Source organism: Oncorhynchus gorbuscha, unplaced genomic scaffold (assembly GCF_021184085.1).
Source record: "Oncorhynchus gorbuscha isolate QuinsamMale2020 ecotype Even-year unplaced genomic scaffold, OgorEven_v1.0 Un_scaffold_2460, whole genome shotgun sequence".
In the NCBI taxonomy this organism is placed as follows: Eukaryota; Metazoa; Chordata; class Actinopteri; order Salmoniformes; family Salmonidae; genus Oncorhynchus; species Oncorhynchus gorbuscha.
This window is the reverse complement of record NW_025746967.1, coordinates 25,001-44,284: the sequence shown is the minus strand read 5'-3', so window position 1 is coordinate 44,284 and position 19,284 is coordinate 25,001. Positions and strand designations below refer to the sequence as shown.

The following is a 19,284-nucleotide window of genomic DNA, read 5'->3' as shown; positions in this document are numbered from 1 at the left end:
TCCTTTCTTTAAGTTGAATTTTTGTATCTCTTACTTTTGGTTTTGTACGTACACGAGCTTCAAACAGCTGAAAAAAACAATATTTTGGGTTATGGAAAATATATTTCACAGCGGTTTAGATGGTACAATGATTCTCTACAATATACATGCTTGTTCTGTCACAAAGAACCAGAAAACCATGGAGAAATGTTTGCATAGTACAACTTTTATCTATTTATCTAACAATTTAGCATTGTTATGGCTTAGGGGTAGAAGATGTTCAAGGTCCAGTTGGTTCCAGACTTGCCGTACGGTAGCGGAGAGAACAGTCTATGACTTGGGTGCCTGTAGTCATTGACAATTTTTAGGGCCTTCCTCTGACAACGCCTGGTATAGAGGTCCTGGAAGGCAGGGAGCTTATATACTGGGCCGTACGCCCTACACACTGTAGCGTTTTGCGGTCGGATGCCAAGCAGTTGCCATACCAAGCGGTGATGCAGCCAGTCAAGATGCTCTCAATGGTGCAGCTGTAGAACTTTTTGAGGATTTGAGGGCCCCTGTCAAATCTTTTAAGCCTACTGAGGTGGAAGAGGCATTGTCGTGCCCTCTTCACAAGTGTGTTGGTGTGTGTGGACCATGATAGATCCTTAGTGATCTGGACAGAGAGGAACTTGAAGCTCTCGACCCACCCCACTACAGCACCATCGTTGTGAATGGGGGCGTGCTCGGCCCTCCGTTTCCTGTAGTTCACGATCAGCTACTATGTCTTTCTGAGGTCATTGTCCTGGAACCACACCGCCAGCAGTAGCCCCCCCCCCCCAAGAAAAATCCATATGACAACCTATGTGTTGTGGTAATTGCGTTGTTTGCTCTATAACCTGTTAATTCATATTCCTTGCGACCATGATGTAGGCCTAAAGGCTGAGATGATAAGAAGGCACAGTGGCAGAATAAATTCAACCCCAACTTTGTTTTATCACAAAACCGGATAGCAACCTCTGTCCAGTGAAGTCCACAAATCATGTTGCATGTACAGTAACAGACAGCTACATGACCTATAGCATGGTCAAGCAAGTTAATGTTTCTGACATTTTAGGACCACTAAACAACTATTGAGTTAAAACCACTGCAAGTCGCAAAGAAAGTAGGAGCTGCCTCCACTATTCCAGCACCATTTCAACTTCACCATTCCAACATCATCAAATCACCTCAACCAAAAGATACCAAAAACAATTCAGTCCAATAAACGTAAGTTAAATATGATGTGGCTGTCCGTGTTTATGATTTCTGTGTGCGTGCGTGTGTGCGTGCGCGTTAGCCGCACAGTAGAAAAACATGTTGACTCATCCTAACTGTAGAGAAACGCCAATGCCGAATTGGTCTATCACTCTGTCATACAGTACACGCTTTTATTTTTTGTTGTCCTATGCTACCTGGATCAAATGCTTGCTCGCTAGCCTAACTTCCATTCATCAGCAACGTTAGCTAGTTAACATTAGCCTTCTACATCTAGCTACATATTGAACTTCCATCCTCTCAGGCCAGGGGCACAACAATGTATGGTTGGATCAGAATCGCCATTACATTGGCCAGTAGAATTAAGTAAAACCACAAGTCAAAAATACCTATTTTCATCCATGGCTAATTTAGGAAAGGGTCCATTTTAGGTAGCTGGCTAACTAGCCATCTGAGGACAACAACACAACGAGATGAAACATTTCAAGTTTTGCTGTCAATGACATGCTCTCAATGGGATTTGTTAGGAGTGAAGCCAATTCCAACCTAGCTTCCCTTGACACTTTTTTTCATGTAATAATAATAATAATATATGCCATTTAGCAGACGCTTTTATCCAAAGCGACTTACAGTCATGTGTACATACATTCTACGTATGGGTGGTCCCGGGGATCAAACCCACTACCCTGGCATTACAAGCACCATGCTCTACCAACTGAGCTACAGAAGGATGTGCCAGGACCATTCACAGTTGAGCGGGCTCAGTTTAGCTCAACGCTGATTTGCACATTTTTTATACTTTTTTTTGTCATGGGAGGCCAGATTCTCGCTGGCATCCCTTGCCTTCAATGCTATGGGCGGCAACAATGTCATACTCGTTTGGACCAGACAGCATCAGATAGATGGCCAACACAGAGAGGAAAGATAAATTATTATTCTTTTTTGTCAATTTTTTGGGGAAGCCTGGATTCCCCAAAACACACACCACTGACTGTCAGGAATACACGCCACAGACTGCTGGGTCTCTGACCTCCAACATATAGGCTTTCTCAAAATCAGTTTGTTGATCATCAAATATGGAGTTTCGCTGAGTAACTATCTTAATTTACTTGTTATGGTCGGTATGTATTTCCAGAAAGGTCCAAATAAAAATGTACAAGCAACCAAAAAAAACGCCTCTTCGGGCGCCTCCAATGTATTGAGCTGTTGTAAACTTCAGACCTGTGCGTGGCAGTAATGAGTGATTTATATTGGAGGTGCCGAAAAAGCATTTTTTCAGTTGCTTGTACATTTTTATTTGTACTTTTTCTGGAAGTACATACCGGCCAGCCTTAATGGGAGTAAATGAAAATAGTTGCTCAGCAAAACTTGGTGATCAACAAACTTATTCTGACATTATAACGCATGCAGAGCTAGTAAATGGGAGTTTGAATTGGCGCTTTCTGGGCATTAAACATATATATATAACGCACAGGCACTGGTTCAGGGCCAGATAGCTCTAGGCTAAGGTTGGTGCTAACCCACTAGAATGTGCAAGTGTGAACACTCGCTTAGCCCTGGCTAAATCTCCCTTAGCTCAGGGCTATTAGCCCTGGGCTAAGGTGCAGAGTGAATGCGCGTAAAGTGCATTCCCTCACGTGTTGTGTCCTTTAATCACAGTGTCTTGTTTTGAGTCTTGTTTGTTGACTATTTCAACTTAATTAATCAAGTGCACCCTGTAGATGAAGCTTTGGGAGTTAAAAAAATACATATTCTGGTGAAATAATGTAATTTACCCAAGCAAAGTGTTGACTGATGCAAATAACTTCATTTGACACCTCATGCGTGAAATTAATATTTTAGAGACTGGTTTGGGGTTATTTGAGGTTTCGAAAAAATGTGGTCAACAAGGAGGCGTTCTATCAACAACAGCTCCCTCTTCATTATGCAAAGTAGTCTGCCTGCTGATGAAGTGGCGGTCTCTCCGACCCCCACAGACAAAGGTTAATTTGATATTTAAAAAGAGAGCAGAACATCATTGATTTGACTGGCGTTGTCAATTAAATAACGATGGAAGTGAAAAGGAGATTGGGTCACAGTGGCGATTTTAGCATGTACATCTTGGTGGGGCAATTTTTATTTTATTTTTATAGATACATGCCAGCAAAGTCACTACACAACACTAAACAATACATGAATTGCACTATAATGGTGACAAAAAGTGTGACAAACGGTTAGGGCCTACATAAAGCTGTCCCAACAGCAGAGCTTTCCTTCAGCACCATGGAGTGAATCCTTACCACCACTACCCTGGCTATCAGCAGAGCCTTGTCTGGCAGCGAAACAGCCTCATTTACTGCCTTTAAAATAAACCTAGCTGACATGGCTGACTTGCTTCAACAAATGGTGTTTCTACTGACAATTGAGATGTACAAACTATAAGGGAACGACAAGCTGATAAGAGGCAATCCATCATTTCAATTAAGACATTAATGTGCAAGCTAGGACTGAGGTAGTACATATACAGTTGAAGTCGTTTACAAACACCTTAGCCAAATACATTTAAACTCAGTTTTTCACAATTCCTGACATTTAATCCTAGTAAAATGTACTCCCAAGGATGAACCAGAATTGTGGAGGTCTACAAGGTCTTGGCTGGTTCCTTTATATTTTCTGATGGTGTCAAGCAAAGAGGCAGTGAGTTTGAAGGTAGGCCTTAAAATACATCCACATGTACCCCTCCAATTGACTCAAATTATGTTAATTAGCCTATCAGAAGCTTCTAAAGCCATGACATCATTTTGTTTAAAGGCACACTTAGTTGACTGTATGTAAACTTCTTACCCACTGGAATTGTGATACAGTGAATTCTAAGTGAAATAATCTGTCTGTAAACAATTGTTGGAAAAATGTATTGTGTCATGCTCAAAGTAGATGTCCTAACCGACTTGCCAAAACTATAGTTTGTTAACAAGAAATTTGTGGTATGTAAACTTCCGACTTCAACTGTATATATATATATATATATATATATATATATATATATATATATATATATATATATATATATATTTACGTAAACAGGTGGGTTGCCACTGGTCACAACGAATACCAAGAAGGCGAAAAGCAGTGTGAATGCTCCTAAAGTGCTTTTTGTGAACTTTTGTCACAGTGAGAGGGACACACTGTTAGCTATGATCACACAGATGCCACTGTCATTACAGTGAAGCTAACTGAGACACACACAGATACACATAAAGACACACTCTATATATACACACACAGCCCCCCCCCACCCCCTTTACACACAGACAGATAGATATGTTTGTTGTCTCCTCTGCCAGTCCTGTCTTTGACTTTGTCTGCCCGACCGTGGCCCAAGCTTAGCCCCTCCTGCGATACAAGGCATTAAAGAGCTTAGCGGGCTACAAACGATGGGCGATAATGACGGTGGAATGGGAAGGGACAGACAGGTGCTGGCGAGGAATATAAATGAGTTGAGTTCTGAGAGAAGGAAGTATACTTACGCTGTTTATTTCTCTCTCATTTGAGACACAAATCTCCAGAGTGTGATTAAAATTGGCTTCAAATTCAGAGCGGTGATGATCTCCCTCTCATAGAAATTTGCTGTGTTTGTGATTTCTGCCCATTAGTTCAGTGAAACACAGAAGCCATGATGGATCATAGCATCCCCTTCTGTAATGTAGTTTGGGGAGACGGATGTTGCTGTAGCAGGTAACATCCACACATCCTTTCTTGGTGGCACTTCATCTGTTCCTAATGGGCTGTGGGGATTATTGGGTTACTGAGATGAGGTTAGAGGGGAATACACAATAGTCATCCTGTTTGTTAGAAAGGAAGCAATCTGAAGACAATGTATGTGGAAAAACTGGGGAGAACACAACATTGAAAAAAAATCAACGTAGAGCTGAGCAAGAGGATAAATATAACCTGGTTCCAGAATCTGTGTGTGCTGTCATTCCAACCCCAGCGTGACAATGACCTCGTTTACAAGACATCACAGACAGATCTGGAACCAGTCTAGGATCAATAGGCTTGTAGCCGTAAACAATTCTAGATAGGCCCTCTCTATTGTTTTTCAATCAATTCATATTTGGGAAAGATTAAAGGTTTACAAATCTGACACAATGACATTTGGGCAATTATTTCCCAATTGCCCTAGCTATTCAACTGGAGGCCTCTCACCCAAACTATTTCCCTCACATACACACCTGAATTATAATCTTATGTGGCACTTTCTCCAAAACTACAACATATTTCCATGTGCCCTGCAATTGTCATGTAGAACCCACAGCCATGCTGAGGCCTAGGAATGTTCATTTGTGCTTGGGGAGGTTTGCTTCGACCTGAACTCCCCCTGCAGAAAAACACCATGATTTCCAATCATACTGCTGTTACCTCCGATTTGTTTTTCGACGTCATCTTTGTATTCATTGTGTGACCCAAACTCATTTTCACTTTCAGCATTCTTAAAATAATTGACCACGCCAGTCAAATCAATGATATTCTGCTCTCTGTTGAAATACCAAATTAACCTTAGCCTGTGGGGTTCGGAGAGCAGGCTACTTCATCAACAGGCAGACTAGTTTGCATAATGAAGAGGGAGCTGTTGTTGATAGAACCGCCCGCGCCTCCTTGTTGACCACTTGATCAGAATGGATGACGTGAAGTGTTTTTTAAACCTCAAATTACCACCGATCAGTCTCTAAAATATGCACTAACCGCATGAGGGGTCAAATGAAATGATTTGCATTAGTCCACACTTTGCTTGGGTAAATAACAATATTTTCCCAGAATGTGTATTTTTGAAACCCCATAAACCTCACCTACAGGGTGCACTTGATTCAATCGATTGATATTATCACCAAATAAGACTCAAAACAAGACAATATGTAACAAACTTACTAGACTTGCACTTGTGTGAATAAACACAGAAAAACAATGTAATAACCGCCTGTTACATTGTATATGCCTATAGGCCGATGCACTGTAACAGTTGCACTTGCGGCTTCAATAGTATCCAATCCAATGGGGGCGGGTAGTTTAATTCATTTCCTTTTCACCCCATAATGACCCCTCATTCTTCTCCACGGACTGGACGCTAGGGAAGCAACAAGCTTGATTGAATCACATAGCCTATGCTACAATAACGAGACGGCTATTTGTCCGTTTTCCCTCAGAAGCAAGCCGTGCATTTGGTGAGTGAGGTAATTAAGGCTAATTTCCTAAATTGAGATGCATCCTAAAAATATAAGCAATTTCGTGAACTCTGTCTGCTACACGCAGCTCAATGCAAGTGCATCCAGTGTGCGATGTTTTGATAGGGAAACCTGCTCAGTGTCCATGGCCTCCAAATGTAGCAAGACGTTATGGGAAATTAATAATGAAATCATATTTTTTATGTTTTGAAAATATTGTCTAGTGCATAGGCACCGGTTTCCTTATTCGGTTTTGTAGACAGTCAGAACGTTAAAAGTGAGTCTGAAAACCAACGTCCAGCCTATTCCACCGATCAGCGAGCGAAATGGACGCTACGTAGATAGACAAACGTGATGGTCTATGGCAATTTATATTTTCATATTGACGGTGGGGATCCCTTCTCTGAAATGAAGCTTATCAAGCACTCATCTCTTCATGGATTTTTTTATGCTGGGGAAAATCGATTTCGCGGACCCTGCCTGCCTTCTGGTCGTACAAGTGCCCGTAAACATACATCCATCACATATGTTCACACAGGGTGGTAGCCTAAATGTGATTGCATGTACCGTGTTATCGTGGATATAATATTACAGGCTACATGTCGCTGGCCGGCTGGCCTGGCTGGTTGCATAGGTAGCCTACTTGTGAAACATTCTGTCCAAAGCATATTCTAGAATGTTCTGTTTCTGTTTCTTGTCTGTCCCATCAAAGTTACACAGTACCGGATTTATTAGTCCGAGGACAAAACTTTCAGCTCGTTTGTTTTCAACCAGTGAATGACGTACCGGTAGCATGCAAGTCACATTTCACAGCTTGTGCGCTTTGATAATGCATGTTCAGACAGTTCAACCCATTCCCTGTGTACTGGAACTCCCTATAGCCCAAAGCCACTGGTTTGAAGGAGCAGTACACACAGTACACCCATTGTGCTGAATAACGTTTGAGCCAGCAACTTCACAAAGAACTCCCCTAGAATAGAATAGAATAGAATAGGACAAGAGCTGAGTAGAGCATGAGTATAGAACACAAACAGTAGAATATCAAAATCTGATAGATTATAATCACTGTATTTTCCCCAAGAGTAGAATAGAATGAATACAGAAACGAGTAGAATATATAAAACAAACCGTGTAAAATAGAATAGAAGGGAGCTTTAGGTGTTGCAGCCGTAGCCTATAAACACATACCAGCACAATTAAAGATACAGATAGCAAAAAAACAAAACCGTTTTGATGCAGTTTAGTGTTTAGTTCTAGTCCAGCTGATAGACAAAGCCATTTTTGCAGATGTGTTACTGCAATGTGTATAGTTGGGCTGTAATGGCATGAGCTAAACTCCTCCTAGGCATCAATGTGGCTAATCTATAATTAGCAGCTTGCCATATTTTCTCATGGGAGGATGCACATACACACACACACACACGCACACAAACACACACACACACACACACACACACACACACACACACACACACACACACACACACACACACACACACACACACACACACACACACACACACACGCACACGCACACGCACACGCACACGCACACACACACACACACACTGTTATTAGCTTGAGATAGAACTGAGAGAAGTCTCCAAAGTCTTGCAGTGGCATTCGTTGCTGTCTGTTGATTGCCAGATCAATGTGGCAGGCTTAAGTGCTCACCTTTTATTTAAAGTGCTGCAAGTGTGTGCTTAATGAATGATTTATGTCTTTCTAGTCAAGTCCACTTCTGTGAATTATTTATTTACCTGTTGCTGTTATTGGATATGTGTGGTCAGCAGCATCTAGAAGTACTGACTCTTACACAGTGTGTGGTCAGCAGCATCTAGAAGTACTGACTCTTACACAGTGTGTGGTCAGCAGCATCTAGAAGTACTGACTCTTCACAGTGTGTGGTCAGCAGCATCTAGAAGTACTGACTCTTACACAGTGTGTGGTTATTTAGAAGTACTGACACTTACACAGTGTGTGGTCAGCAGCGTCTAGAAGTACTGACTCTTACACAGTGTGTGGTCAGCAGCATCTAGAAGTACTGACTCTTACACAGTGTGTGGTCAGCAGCGTCTAGAAGTACTGACTCTTACACAGTGTGTGGTCAGCTGTCTAGAAGTTGACTCTTACACAGTGTGTGGTCAGCAGCATCTAGAAGTACTGACTCTTACACAGTGTGTGGTCAGCAGCATCTAGAAGTACTGACTCTTACACAGTGTGGTCAGCAGCATCTAGAAGTACTGACTCTTACACAGTGTGTGGTCAGCAGCATCTAGAAGTACTGACTCTTACACAGTGTGTGGTCAGCAGCATCTAGAAGTACTGACTCTTACACAGTGTGTGGTCAGCAGCGTCTAGAAGTACTGACTCTTACACAGTGTGTGGTCAGCAGCATCTAGAAGTACTGACTCTTACACAGTGTGTGGTCAGCAGCATCTAGAAGTACTGACTCTTACACAGTGTGTGGTCAGCAGCATCTAGAAGTACTGACTCTTACACAGTGTGTGGTCAGCAGCGTCTAGAAGTACTGACTCTTACATAGTGTGTGGTCAGCAGCGTCTAGAAATACTGACTCTTACACAGTGTGTAGTCAGCAGCATCTAGAAGTACTGACTCTTACACAGTGTGTGGTCAGCAGCGTCTAGAAGTACTGACTCGTACACAGTGTGTGGTCAGCAGCATCTAGAAGTACTGACTCTTACACAGTGTGTGGTCAGCAGCAACTAGAAGTACTGACTCTTACACAGTGTGTGGTCAGCAGCATCTAGAAGTACTGACTCTTACACAGTGTGTGGTCAGCAGCATCTAGAAGTACTGACTCTTACACAGTGTGTGGTCAGCAGCAACTAGAAGTACTATCCACATGGCACAGTGTGTGGCAGTGACTAGAACCATTCTATGGACATAAACCTTAATGAAATTAGTTGATGAAAATTGCATAACTAGTCTATAATGACAGTCTTACAGGAATAGTTGACTCTTGTTAGTAGCTCAGTCCTATGATTGACAGGTCTGAGAAATGAAGAAGTGGATAGCCATGTCATATTAGATTACGCTGTTCAGTGATGCTGTCCAGTGATACTGTCATGGCGATGTGTCGATCAAAGACCTTCAGAGGCTTGGCAGCATCTTTCTCCCTCTATTTAATTGGAATGTGTGTGTGTGTGTGTGCGTGTGTGTGCGTGTGTGTGTGTGTGTGTGTGTGTGTGTGTGTGTGTGTGTGTGTGTGTGTGTGTGTGTGTGTGTGTGTGTGTGTGTGTGTGTGTGTGTGTGTGCATGTGCATGTCTCCACAAATACCTTTGTTTTGGCTTTTGTTATAACACCCAACGCCTCTTCACAGGGTGTTCACAGAGTGTGAGGATAGTCCATGTCCCTTGTCTGGTGTGCTACAAGGCTACAGTTGCTAGTTATTGTGCAGAAGGAAGTAACCAACAACACTTTGACTGACTGTGATTTGGGTGATTGTTTCTGCTCATGTCATACCTTGTGTGATGTGTTATTGTCCTCAAAATGTCCCCACATTTGATGTCTTAATTTGCATTAGAATAACCGGTTTGCATGTTGTTAGACCGTTTTTCAGCCACTTGAAATGCTTTGCGAACTGTCAAGTACTCAGAACTCCTGGCCTGATTTTTTAGAATCAGTTTTAGAATATTCTTCAAACTTTGGAGAATCTTGTGAGAACAGAAAGTCTGTGAGAACTACTGCTTGAGGTTTTCTACCCTGTTTTCAACCCTGCTGACTGTAATGATAACAGTCAAGTACTTCAGATTCAGAACTGCCAGTTGAAGTTTTGTGCCCCGTCTGTCCAGAGCTGTGGAGGGAGATGACGGCCGTGTACAAAGACGACCAGGGTGACTGGATGACCGTCGGCCTCAAGTACCTCCTCTTCGTCTTTAATGTCCTCTTCTGGGTGAGTAGCACTAGTAAGCGACCCTGGATCTGTTTGTGCTGCAGTAGCCAACAACCATGGGAGTTGGTCATAGGAGTTTGCTATACATGACAAACAGATCTGGGATCAGGCTATAGCAAATTAGCAAGCCCTCCTGTTTGTCTTCAACTTTCTATTCTGGGTGAGTAGCAATCTAGCTTGGTAAAATGGCCTGGTAAACTGGCCTGGTAAGATCTTTTTGTGTTGGGAAAGACTAAGTGAGTTGGCTTTACAGCACAAAACAGATCTGGGATCAGGCTTTATTAAACCTCTAGTACACAGAAACAATAGTTTTCTTCCAGTGACAGGATCATAGTTGATTTATTTAAGAGGGGACTCAGGGAGAGAGTGAATTGGGTTAACGTTCACGAAGGCATGCACAGGGAAGAATGATATTTGACAGGTTTTTACATCAAAGTTAGACTTTTTGTGTGACTTCTTGTGTTGCTCTTTCTTAGCCAAGAGAGAGAATCAGAGAGAGAGTTACGGTGAGGAACGAGAGGGAGAGAGTTACGGTGAGGAACGAGAGGGAGAGAGTTACAGAGTGAGGAAAAAGAGACACAGAGGGAGAGAAAAAACATGACAGAGAAATGGAGTGGGAGATTACATTTAGGAGCGCAAAGAAATGGACTTGGCCCAGTGTACTCTAATATTTATGGCCTGTCGGTGTTGAACCGATGGGCTGTGGATCAAACCTGGCCCCTGGCAGCTGGTGTACGTTTAATGTTTAATAACACAGTTAACTATTAAAGCTATGTTCTGCTGGGCCTGAAAACAGTTGTTCTCTGTCTACAGAGGAAGGGATCAGATTCAAACAGGTTCTCTTTTATATCTCTCGCTTTACATTTCACACTAACCTAACGACTTCCCTTCAAACCCCACATTGCATAACAGTAATGCCTCCCACTTTCCCCAACGGCCACAGCCCCAGCCTCCCTGTTTCTCTATATTGTAACTCTGCACCCAAAGATACTACCTACTAATACTCCAGAGTTGCCCATTCCTTTAAACTATCACGTTTTCCCATGGCATGGTGTTTTAGCACTACAGATGTCAGATCTGAATTTGAGCCAGTTTGCTACAGAAGGAAAATAATCCAATAATCCTGCAGCAACAGGACATGTGAGTTATTATGCAAATTATAATTAATGGACATTTTTATAGGGGTTGATACATTTTCCAGTGGAAATGACAAACGTCAGAAGCCTTTTTAAACCTAAAATACACTTCCTACATTGCAGGGAAGTTCAGCAACAGGAGGATCACATTAAGATCCTACATCTGTAGCAGCAGTGCTTGTTGTTTGGGAGTAGGGGCTTGGCGTGTAAAGGAGGAGGAAAGGGATGGAAGGCTGAATAGGAGCAACTCTCCCTGGGATTTCCTGCACGTCCGGGTGTGTCATAGATGACAGAGATGGGGAAAACAGATTAATGGCATGGCCACGTCACCCCTCTGATGTGGCCACCATTGTTTATGGAAACAAATCACTCCACTCTGGCTCTGTTTGGCTCTCTCTCCTTTTTTGTCACTCTGCTCTCTTCCTTTCTCTCTCTCTTTTTCTCTTCCTTTCTCTCTCTTTTCTCTTCCTTTCTCTTTCAATTCCTTTCTCTCTCTTTTTCTCGTCCTTTCTTTTTCTCTCACTGTTTTTGTGCATATCCCCTTCCTCTCTGACTCACTTTATTGACACTGCATTCTCTCTCTCTCTCTCTCTCTCTCTCTCTCTCTCTCTCTCTCTCTCTCTCTCTCTCTCTCTCTCTCTCTCTCTCTCTCTCTCTCTCTCTCTCTCCTCTTTGTTATTCTCTCTCTCTCATCCTCCTCTTTGTTATTCTCTCTCTCTCTCTCTCTCTCTCTCTCTCTTCTCTCTCTCTCTCTCTCTCTCTCTCTCTCTCTCTCCTCTCTCTCTTCTTCTTCTCTCTCTCTTCTCTCTCTCTTGTTTATTCTGTCTCTTTCTCCCTCTCTTTGTTTTTCTGTCTCTTTCTCCCTCTCTTTGTTTTTCTGTCTCTTTCTCCCTCTCTTTGTTTTTCTGTCTCTTTCTCCCTCTCTTTGTTTTTCTGTCTCTTTCTCCCTCTCTTTGTTTTTCTGTCTCTTTCTCCCTCTCTTTGTTTTTCTGTCTCTTTCTCCCTCTCTTTGTTTTTCTGTCTCTCTTTCTCCCTCTCTTTGTTTTTCTGTCTCTTTCTCCCTCTCTTTGTTTTTCTGTCTCTTTCTCCCTCTCTTTGTTTTTCTGTCTCTTTCTCCCTCTCTTTGTTTTTCTGTCTCTTTCTCCCTCTCTTTGTTTTTCTGTCTCTTTCTCCCTCTCTTTGTTTTTCTGTCTCTTTCTCCCTTTCTTTGTTTTTCTGTCTCTTTCTCCCTCTCTTTGTTATTCTGTCTCTCTTTCTCACTCTCTTTGTTTTTCTGTCTCTTTCTCCCTCTCTTGGTCTTTGTATCCCCTTTCCTCTCTGACTCACTTGTTGACAGCCAACACTCTCCCCCTCACACCCCTCCTGTCACTGTTCCTACTCTCTCTCTCTCTCTTCCTCAATTCAATTAGATTGGCATGAAACATGTAAAGCCAAAACAAACATATGGGAACACATGACCTCAACCTGTCTCTCTCCTCAGGTTGGTGGAGCGGCGGTGATGGGCGTGGGCATCTGGACCCTGATAGACAAGAGTGATTACCTGAGCCTGCTGGCCTCCAGCACCTTCGCCGTGTCCGCCTACATCCTCATCCTGGCCGGGGCCCTCGTCATGGTCACGGGCTTCCTGGGCTGCTGCGCCGTCATCAGGGAGCAGAGGAGCTGCCTGTCCACGGTGAGGGAGCCCTCCTTGGGCAGGATGACTACCCAAGCTTTCTGGATGTCTGGAAGGCCCCTGGGTCTTCGAAATGTTTATGTTGATTAAAGGGATAGTTTTCACATATTACACCATTAGTTAGATGCATTATATTGAAAGTAGTGTATGGCTCATAGATAACTTTCTGGGTAAGATACTAACTAATGCTGTAGTTTGTGTGCGATATCTCTTTAATGGCAGTGTTGGTGTTTGCATAAGAAAGGGGCAGGTTATATACTGTGGGTGAAATGAGAGCACACAATAAAACAAGGAGAATGGAGCTATCTGCACTCTGTTCTCCTTCAGGGAATGTTCATTTAGAACATCCGTTTAGCTTGTTCCAATTCAAACTCACCTTGGTTGCACTCATCACTTTTGGGTACATTGTATACTTTCCTTTACCCCAGATACCAGTTTCCTTTGAAACGACCCTGTACCTGACGCTCCTTCCCTGCACCCCTGCTCTCACAACTCCACTTGTGTCTTTCTCTTGTGCATGTGCTCGCGAGCATGTGTGTGTGTGTGTGTGTGTGTGTGTGTGTGTGTGTGTGTGTGTGTGTGTGTGTGTGTGTGTGTGTACGCTGGGAGCTGACAAATGAGCTGACAATACCGTCCTCATTGTTTTAAAGAGACAGGCCAGGCAGGAGAGGAACAGGCCGGAGGTGAGCCACTAACTCTGCTACTGCAGCAGGATTGGTTATAGTCAGGCATTAGTAGTCATACATGAAACTGATGGAGGGGGGAGAGGGGGCTTTGGGTGGTGGAGGGCAGTGGTATAAAGTACTTAAGTAAAAATACTTTAAAGTACTACTTAAGGAGTTTTTTGGGGTATCTGTACTTTACTATTTATATTTGACAACTTTTACTTTTACTCCACTACATTCCAAAATAAAATAATGTACTTTTTACTCCTTACATTTTCCCTGACATCCAAAAGTACTTTTAAATTCTTAGCAGGACAGGAAAACGGGTCAATTCACACATATCAAGAGATCATCCCTGGTCATCCTACTGCCTCTAATCTGGGGGACTCACTAAACACACATGCTTCATTTGTAAATTGTGTCTGAGTGCTGTAGTGTTCCCCTGGCTATTCGTAAATAAATAAAAAACTAGAAAATGGTGCCTTCTGTTTTGCTGCCTGGTTTGCTTAATATAAGGAATTTTAAATGATTTATTCTTTTACTTTTGATACTTAAGCATGTTTAAAATGAAATACTTTTAGACTTTTACTCAAGTAGTATTTTACTGGGTGACTTTCACTTTTACTTGAGTCATTTTCTATTAAGATATCATTACTTTTACTCAAGTATGAGAATTGAGTACTTTTACCTACAATGGTGGAGGGTGTGTTTTGGTTGTGAGGTTAGTGTGAGTGTGTGTTTAAAGGAGAGGCTTGAGTGAAGAGTTGGTGTTCATCTGATCACTATGGCTGTGGAGTTGTATGAAAGAGAGATGTGTGTGTGTGTGTGTGTTTGTGTGTCTGTGTGTGTTTGTGTAGAATACAATATAATTCAATGTTATTGCCAATCAACAATGGCTGTTAGGAATTAGCTTTAGTGTGGTGTGTAATAATACATCTCCCACCTTCCTCCATCTGCCATAACCAATATTCTGGCATTACACACACACACTGTGTTTGTTGATGATGTGTGTGTGCTTGTGCGTGTGGCTATGCGGGTGCACGTGTGTGTGTAGTGTCATGACGTGGCCCTCTTTGGGTATAGCGAGTGCCTTCCCCCCTCTCCCTCTTACACCCAGGTTCTGTTATCTCAGGTCGTAAATTCCTAGAGGAGACTCTCCTCATGGCCAGGCAGTATAGAGAGAGAGTTTCACAGTAGAACAAATGAACTTCTTCTACATCACAGAACTTGAGAACTGAACAATATCCATGTTTTGGAGAATGTGGAAACGGTCGGTGGAGAATCCAGGTACGACCCGGTCCATTTTGTTTTATGATTGTGACCTCAGGAAAGACAATACAGCGACATTACCATAACTCTGTTTATACAGGAGCCTCCGTTCTGAGGCTTGCATCTAATTATTGTATAAAATGAATGAGTAAAGATGAAACTATTTGTGAAATGCTGTTATGTGATTTTAAACCCTTAATGTGAGAGAATTGTATTTCTGTTTAAAGTTTCACTAAGTCATTGGCCCGCCCCCATGAGCACAGACATCGATCTGGCGTCATGGGACAGCTTTTCCACAGTTCTGAATAAAACCCCCACCTGGAGAAATCCTCTTTAGACCATGCCTACCTCGGTCAGCTGAGGGAGCTAAGGTTTGAGTAGAGACCAGGAAAACCTCAGGACAAGCTAAGGTTGTAATGGTTGCTGAATTCTTAACTATACCACGTGGTTAAACTCTGAGACTATCAGTACCGACAGAATAAGAGCAACTCTTCAATACTAATTACTAGTCTGCAGCTAGGAATTATGTACCATTGAATGCGAAGACCGACATCCGCCGAAACATCTATTCTGTAGGAACATTTCTGAATGGAACTCTGAAGTATCCATTCTAACCACGAAGACTCCAGGGACGCAAAGAGAAGTTCAGATGAACTTTCCAACAGAAAGACAGACGATTCGATCAGAGATCATGACGACACACTGGGCATAAATATATATATTGATTGCAATTATTCCCGAATGACTGAGCGTTCATGTGCAAAGGATTAGCATTTCAATTATTATAATTATCAACTGTGTAGTGTGTTTTGTCTTTTGCGCCCTTCTCAGTCCCTTTGTCTACCAAACCGTCATATCGGTTTAGCCCACTAGGCACATCCTCCATCATTTCCTTGTAACCATATCTACTTTTATGGATGACTCATAGTGAAGACTGGGTTCGTGCAGATAACCAACAACTTACAACGTTTCCAACACCTGCATTGCTTGCTGTTTGGGGTTTTAGGCTGGGTTTCTGTACAGCACTTTGAGATATCAGCTGATGTACAAAAGGGCTATATAAATAAAATTTGATTTGATTTGATTTGGAATGAGACTAACGTGAGGTAAAGAACAATTCATTAATTAGAAGACTAATTGATCAGACATTAAAATATCTGAAAAGTTATATTAGAAAAATTATAACTTTGTAATGTGAAGATTTTCCTTGGTGCCCTGATTAGTTTAATCACGTAATAATAATTACAGAATTGATTTGATAAAATAACAGTCTTCAATTTAATGATGCCAAAGACACGACAGTAGCCTGCAAGGTAAAGAGGAAATGGCTGCTTTAACTCTGTTATAGACTATGGTCTCCTAAATGAAGGCTCCCCTGCATCTCTGTGTGTGTGTGTGTGATAAACAATGGTTTTGGCATAGCTTTGTTTTTCTTCACCTCCACGCGTCACATCAGTGCCAGGCTGGGAATGAGCATCTGTCTTCCGGTGATGGCCTTGAGCGCCACGCTGCACGCCAAACGCTTTGTGTCCCGCCTCTACAACAGGTGTGCCTAATTAGCCTTGGTGTGTGTGTGTGTACGTGTGGGAGTGTGTGTGTGTGTGTGTGAATGTGCATGAATGTGCGTGTGTGAATAGCTGTCTAAAAAAGCTCATCTACCTGTCTTGTTAGTCCATTGTTGCTTTGTGTGTGTGTGTGTGGTTATTTGTGGTTGTGTGTGTGTGTGTGTGGCTGTGTGTGTGTGTGTGTGTTTGGTTGTGTGTGTGTGTGTGTGTGTGGTTGTGTGTATGGTTGTGTGTGTGTGTGGTTGTGGGTGTGGTTGTGTGTGTGTGTGTGTGTGTGTGGTTGTGTGTATGGTTGTGGTTGTGTGGTTGTGTGTGTACGTGTGGTTATTTGTGGTTGTGTGGTTGTGTGTGGTTGTGTGTGGTTGTGTGTGTGTGTGTGTGTGTGTGTGTGGTTGTGTGTGTGTGTGTGTGGTTGTGGTTGTGTGTGTGTATGTGTGTGGGTGAAACATTCTCACCATTTACATACTCTGCTGTTAACTCCAAACAGTGTTACGTCACAATGATACAGAAGAAGATTTTACACAGCAGATAATGGTTGGTTGGAACCGCCTATCCCCCAGCCACCCCCATTTCTCATTGATAAAATACACATATTGATATCTTCCAGACTAATTGGCCAATAAGGTGCTAATAAGGCCACTGAGACTTGTGTGATGTCCTCTCTTCTCCAGTAGCATACTAATGATGGTTTTGTTTTAACAAAGTGTTTTTCTATTAATGTTGCATTCTGTGGCAACGATTTCTATGAAACATCCACAGTAGATTCATTTATAGCACCTTAGTTATATCACCCCATAACATAGACTTTATAAGCATTACTGGAATAAAATCCATAACAGCTCATAGCTCCTTTTAGGAATGTGTTGGATGGACATTGGTGGTACAATGCATTATAACACTTGATTCATTCATAATGGCTGATGATCCATATGAGTGAATATAAATGTATGTGTGCCTCCAGTGCATCATATATAACTCATTATTGAAAGGTATTTAAATCATTTAAAATGAGTTATTAGTATTGTTATTAATTGTCCAGAAGTGACTGAAAGAAAGTCTTACCCGTAGTCTGTCTCCCAGGAAGCCTTTATTTCAGCTCTATATCAACATAATCATACAGGAGCTCATCCCTGGATCAAAGCTGTTTGATTCTGTCAATAGTGCTGTTGTTTTCTGGTGTTATTGTTGCTCCACTGAATGAAGTTCTGAATGTACTGGTTTGGAGGTGTTGCAGTGTTGCAGGATTCTTTACTATTAGTTTGGAGGTGTTGCAGTTTTTTTTGTACAATTAGTTTGGAGGTGTTGCAGGGCTCTTGACTACTAGTTTGGAGGTGTTGCAGGGTTTTTTACTATTAGTTTAGAGGTGTTGTATGGTTTTTTACTATTAGTTTAGAGGTGTTGCAGGGTTTTTTACTATTAGTTTAGAGGTGTTGTATGGTTTTTTACTATTAGTTTAGAGGTGTTGTATGGTTTTTTACTATTAGTTTAGAGGTGTTGCAGGGTTTTTTACTATTAGTTTGGAGGTGTTGCAGGGTTTTTTACTATTAGTTTAGAGGTGTTGTATGGTTTTTTACTATTAGTTTAGAGGTGTTGCAGGGTTTTTTACTATTAGTTTGGAGGTGTTGCAGGGTTTTTTACTATTAGTTTAGAGGTGTTGCAGGGTTTTTTACTATTAGTTTAGAGGTGTTGCAGGGTTTTTTACTATTCGTTTGGAAGTGTTGCAGGGTTTTTAACTATTAGTTTGGAGGTGTTGCAGGGTTTTTTACTATTAGTTTGGAGGTGTTGCAGGGTTTTTTACTATTAGTTTAGAGGTGTTGCAGTGTTTTTTACTATTAGTTTAGAGGTGTTGCAGTGTTTTTTACTATTAGTTTAGAGGTGTTGCAGGGTTTTTTACTATTAGTTTAGAGGTGTTGCAGTGTTTTTTACTATTAGTTTAGAGGTGTTGCAGTGTTTTTTACTATTAGTTTAGAGGTGTTGCAGTGTTTTTTACTATTAGTTTAGAGGTGTTGCAGTGTTTTTTACTATTAGTTTAGAGGTGTTGCAGTGTTTTTTACTATTAGTTTGGAGGTGTTGCAGTGTTTTTTACTATTAGTTTAGAGGTGTTGCAGGGTTCTGTACTATTAGTTTAGAGGTGTTGCAGGGTTTTTTACTATTAGTTTGGAGGTGTTGCAGGGTTTTTTACTATTAGTTTGGAGGTGTTGCAGGGTTCTGTACTATTAGTTTAGAGGTGTTGCAGGGTTTTTTACTATTAGTTTAGAGGTGTTGCAGGGTTTTTTACTATTAGTTTGGAGGTGTTGCAGGGTTTTTTACTATTAGTTTGGAGGTGTTACAGGGTTTTTTACTATTAGTTTAGAGGTGTTGCAGGGTTTTTTACTATTAGTTTAGAGGTGTTGCAGGGTTTTTTACTATTAGTTTAGAGGTGTTGCAGGGTTTTTTACTATTAGTTTGGAGGTGTTGCAGGGTTCTGTACTATTAGTTTAGAGGTGTTGCAGGGTTTTTTACTATTAGTTTAGAGGTGTTGCAGGATTCTTTACTATTAGTTTAGAGGTGTTGCAGGATTCTTTACTATTAGTTTAGAGGTGTTGCAGGGTTTTTTACTATTAGTTTGGAGGTGTTGCAGGGCTCTTGACTATTAGTTTAGAGGTGT

General features: G+C 41.7%; 1 protein-coding gene across 2 annotated transcripts in view; it reads left to right on the top strand.

Annotated features, from left to right (window-relative positions):
• Positions 1-10,241: 10,241 nt before the first annotated feature.
• Positions 10,242-19,284, top strand: part of LOC124025814 (tetraspanin-11-like) — a 24,899-nt gene continuing 15,856 nt past the window's right edge. For both annotated transcript variants that reach the window (XM_046339138.1, XM_046339137.1), the window contains exons 1-2: positions 10,242-10,330; positions 12,947-13,138. In XM_046339138.1, the coding sequence (XP_046195094.1) occupies positions 10,244-10,330; positions 12,947-13,138 (279 nt within the window). In that variant the 5' untranslated portion in view covers positions 10,242-10,243. The remainder of the gene's footprint in view (positions 10,331-12,946; positions 13,139-19,284) is intronic.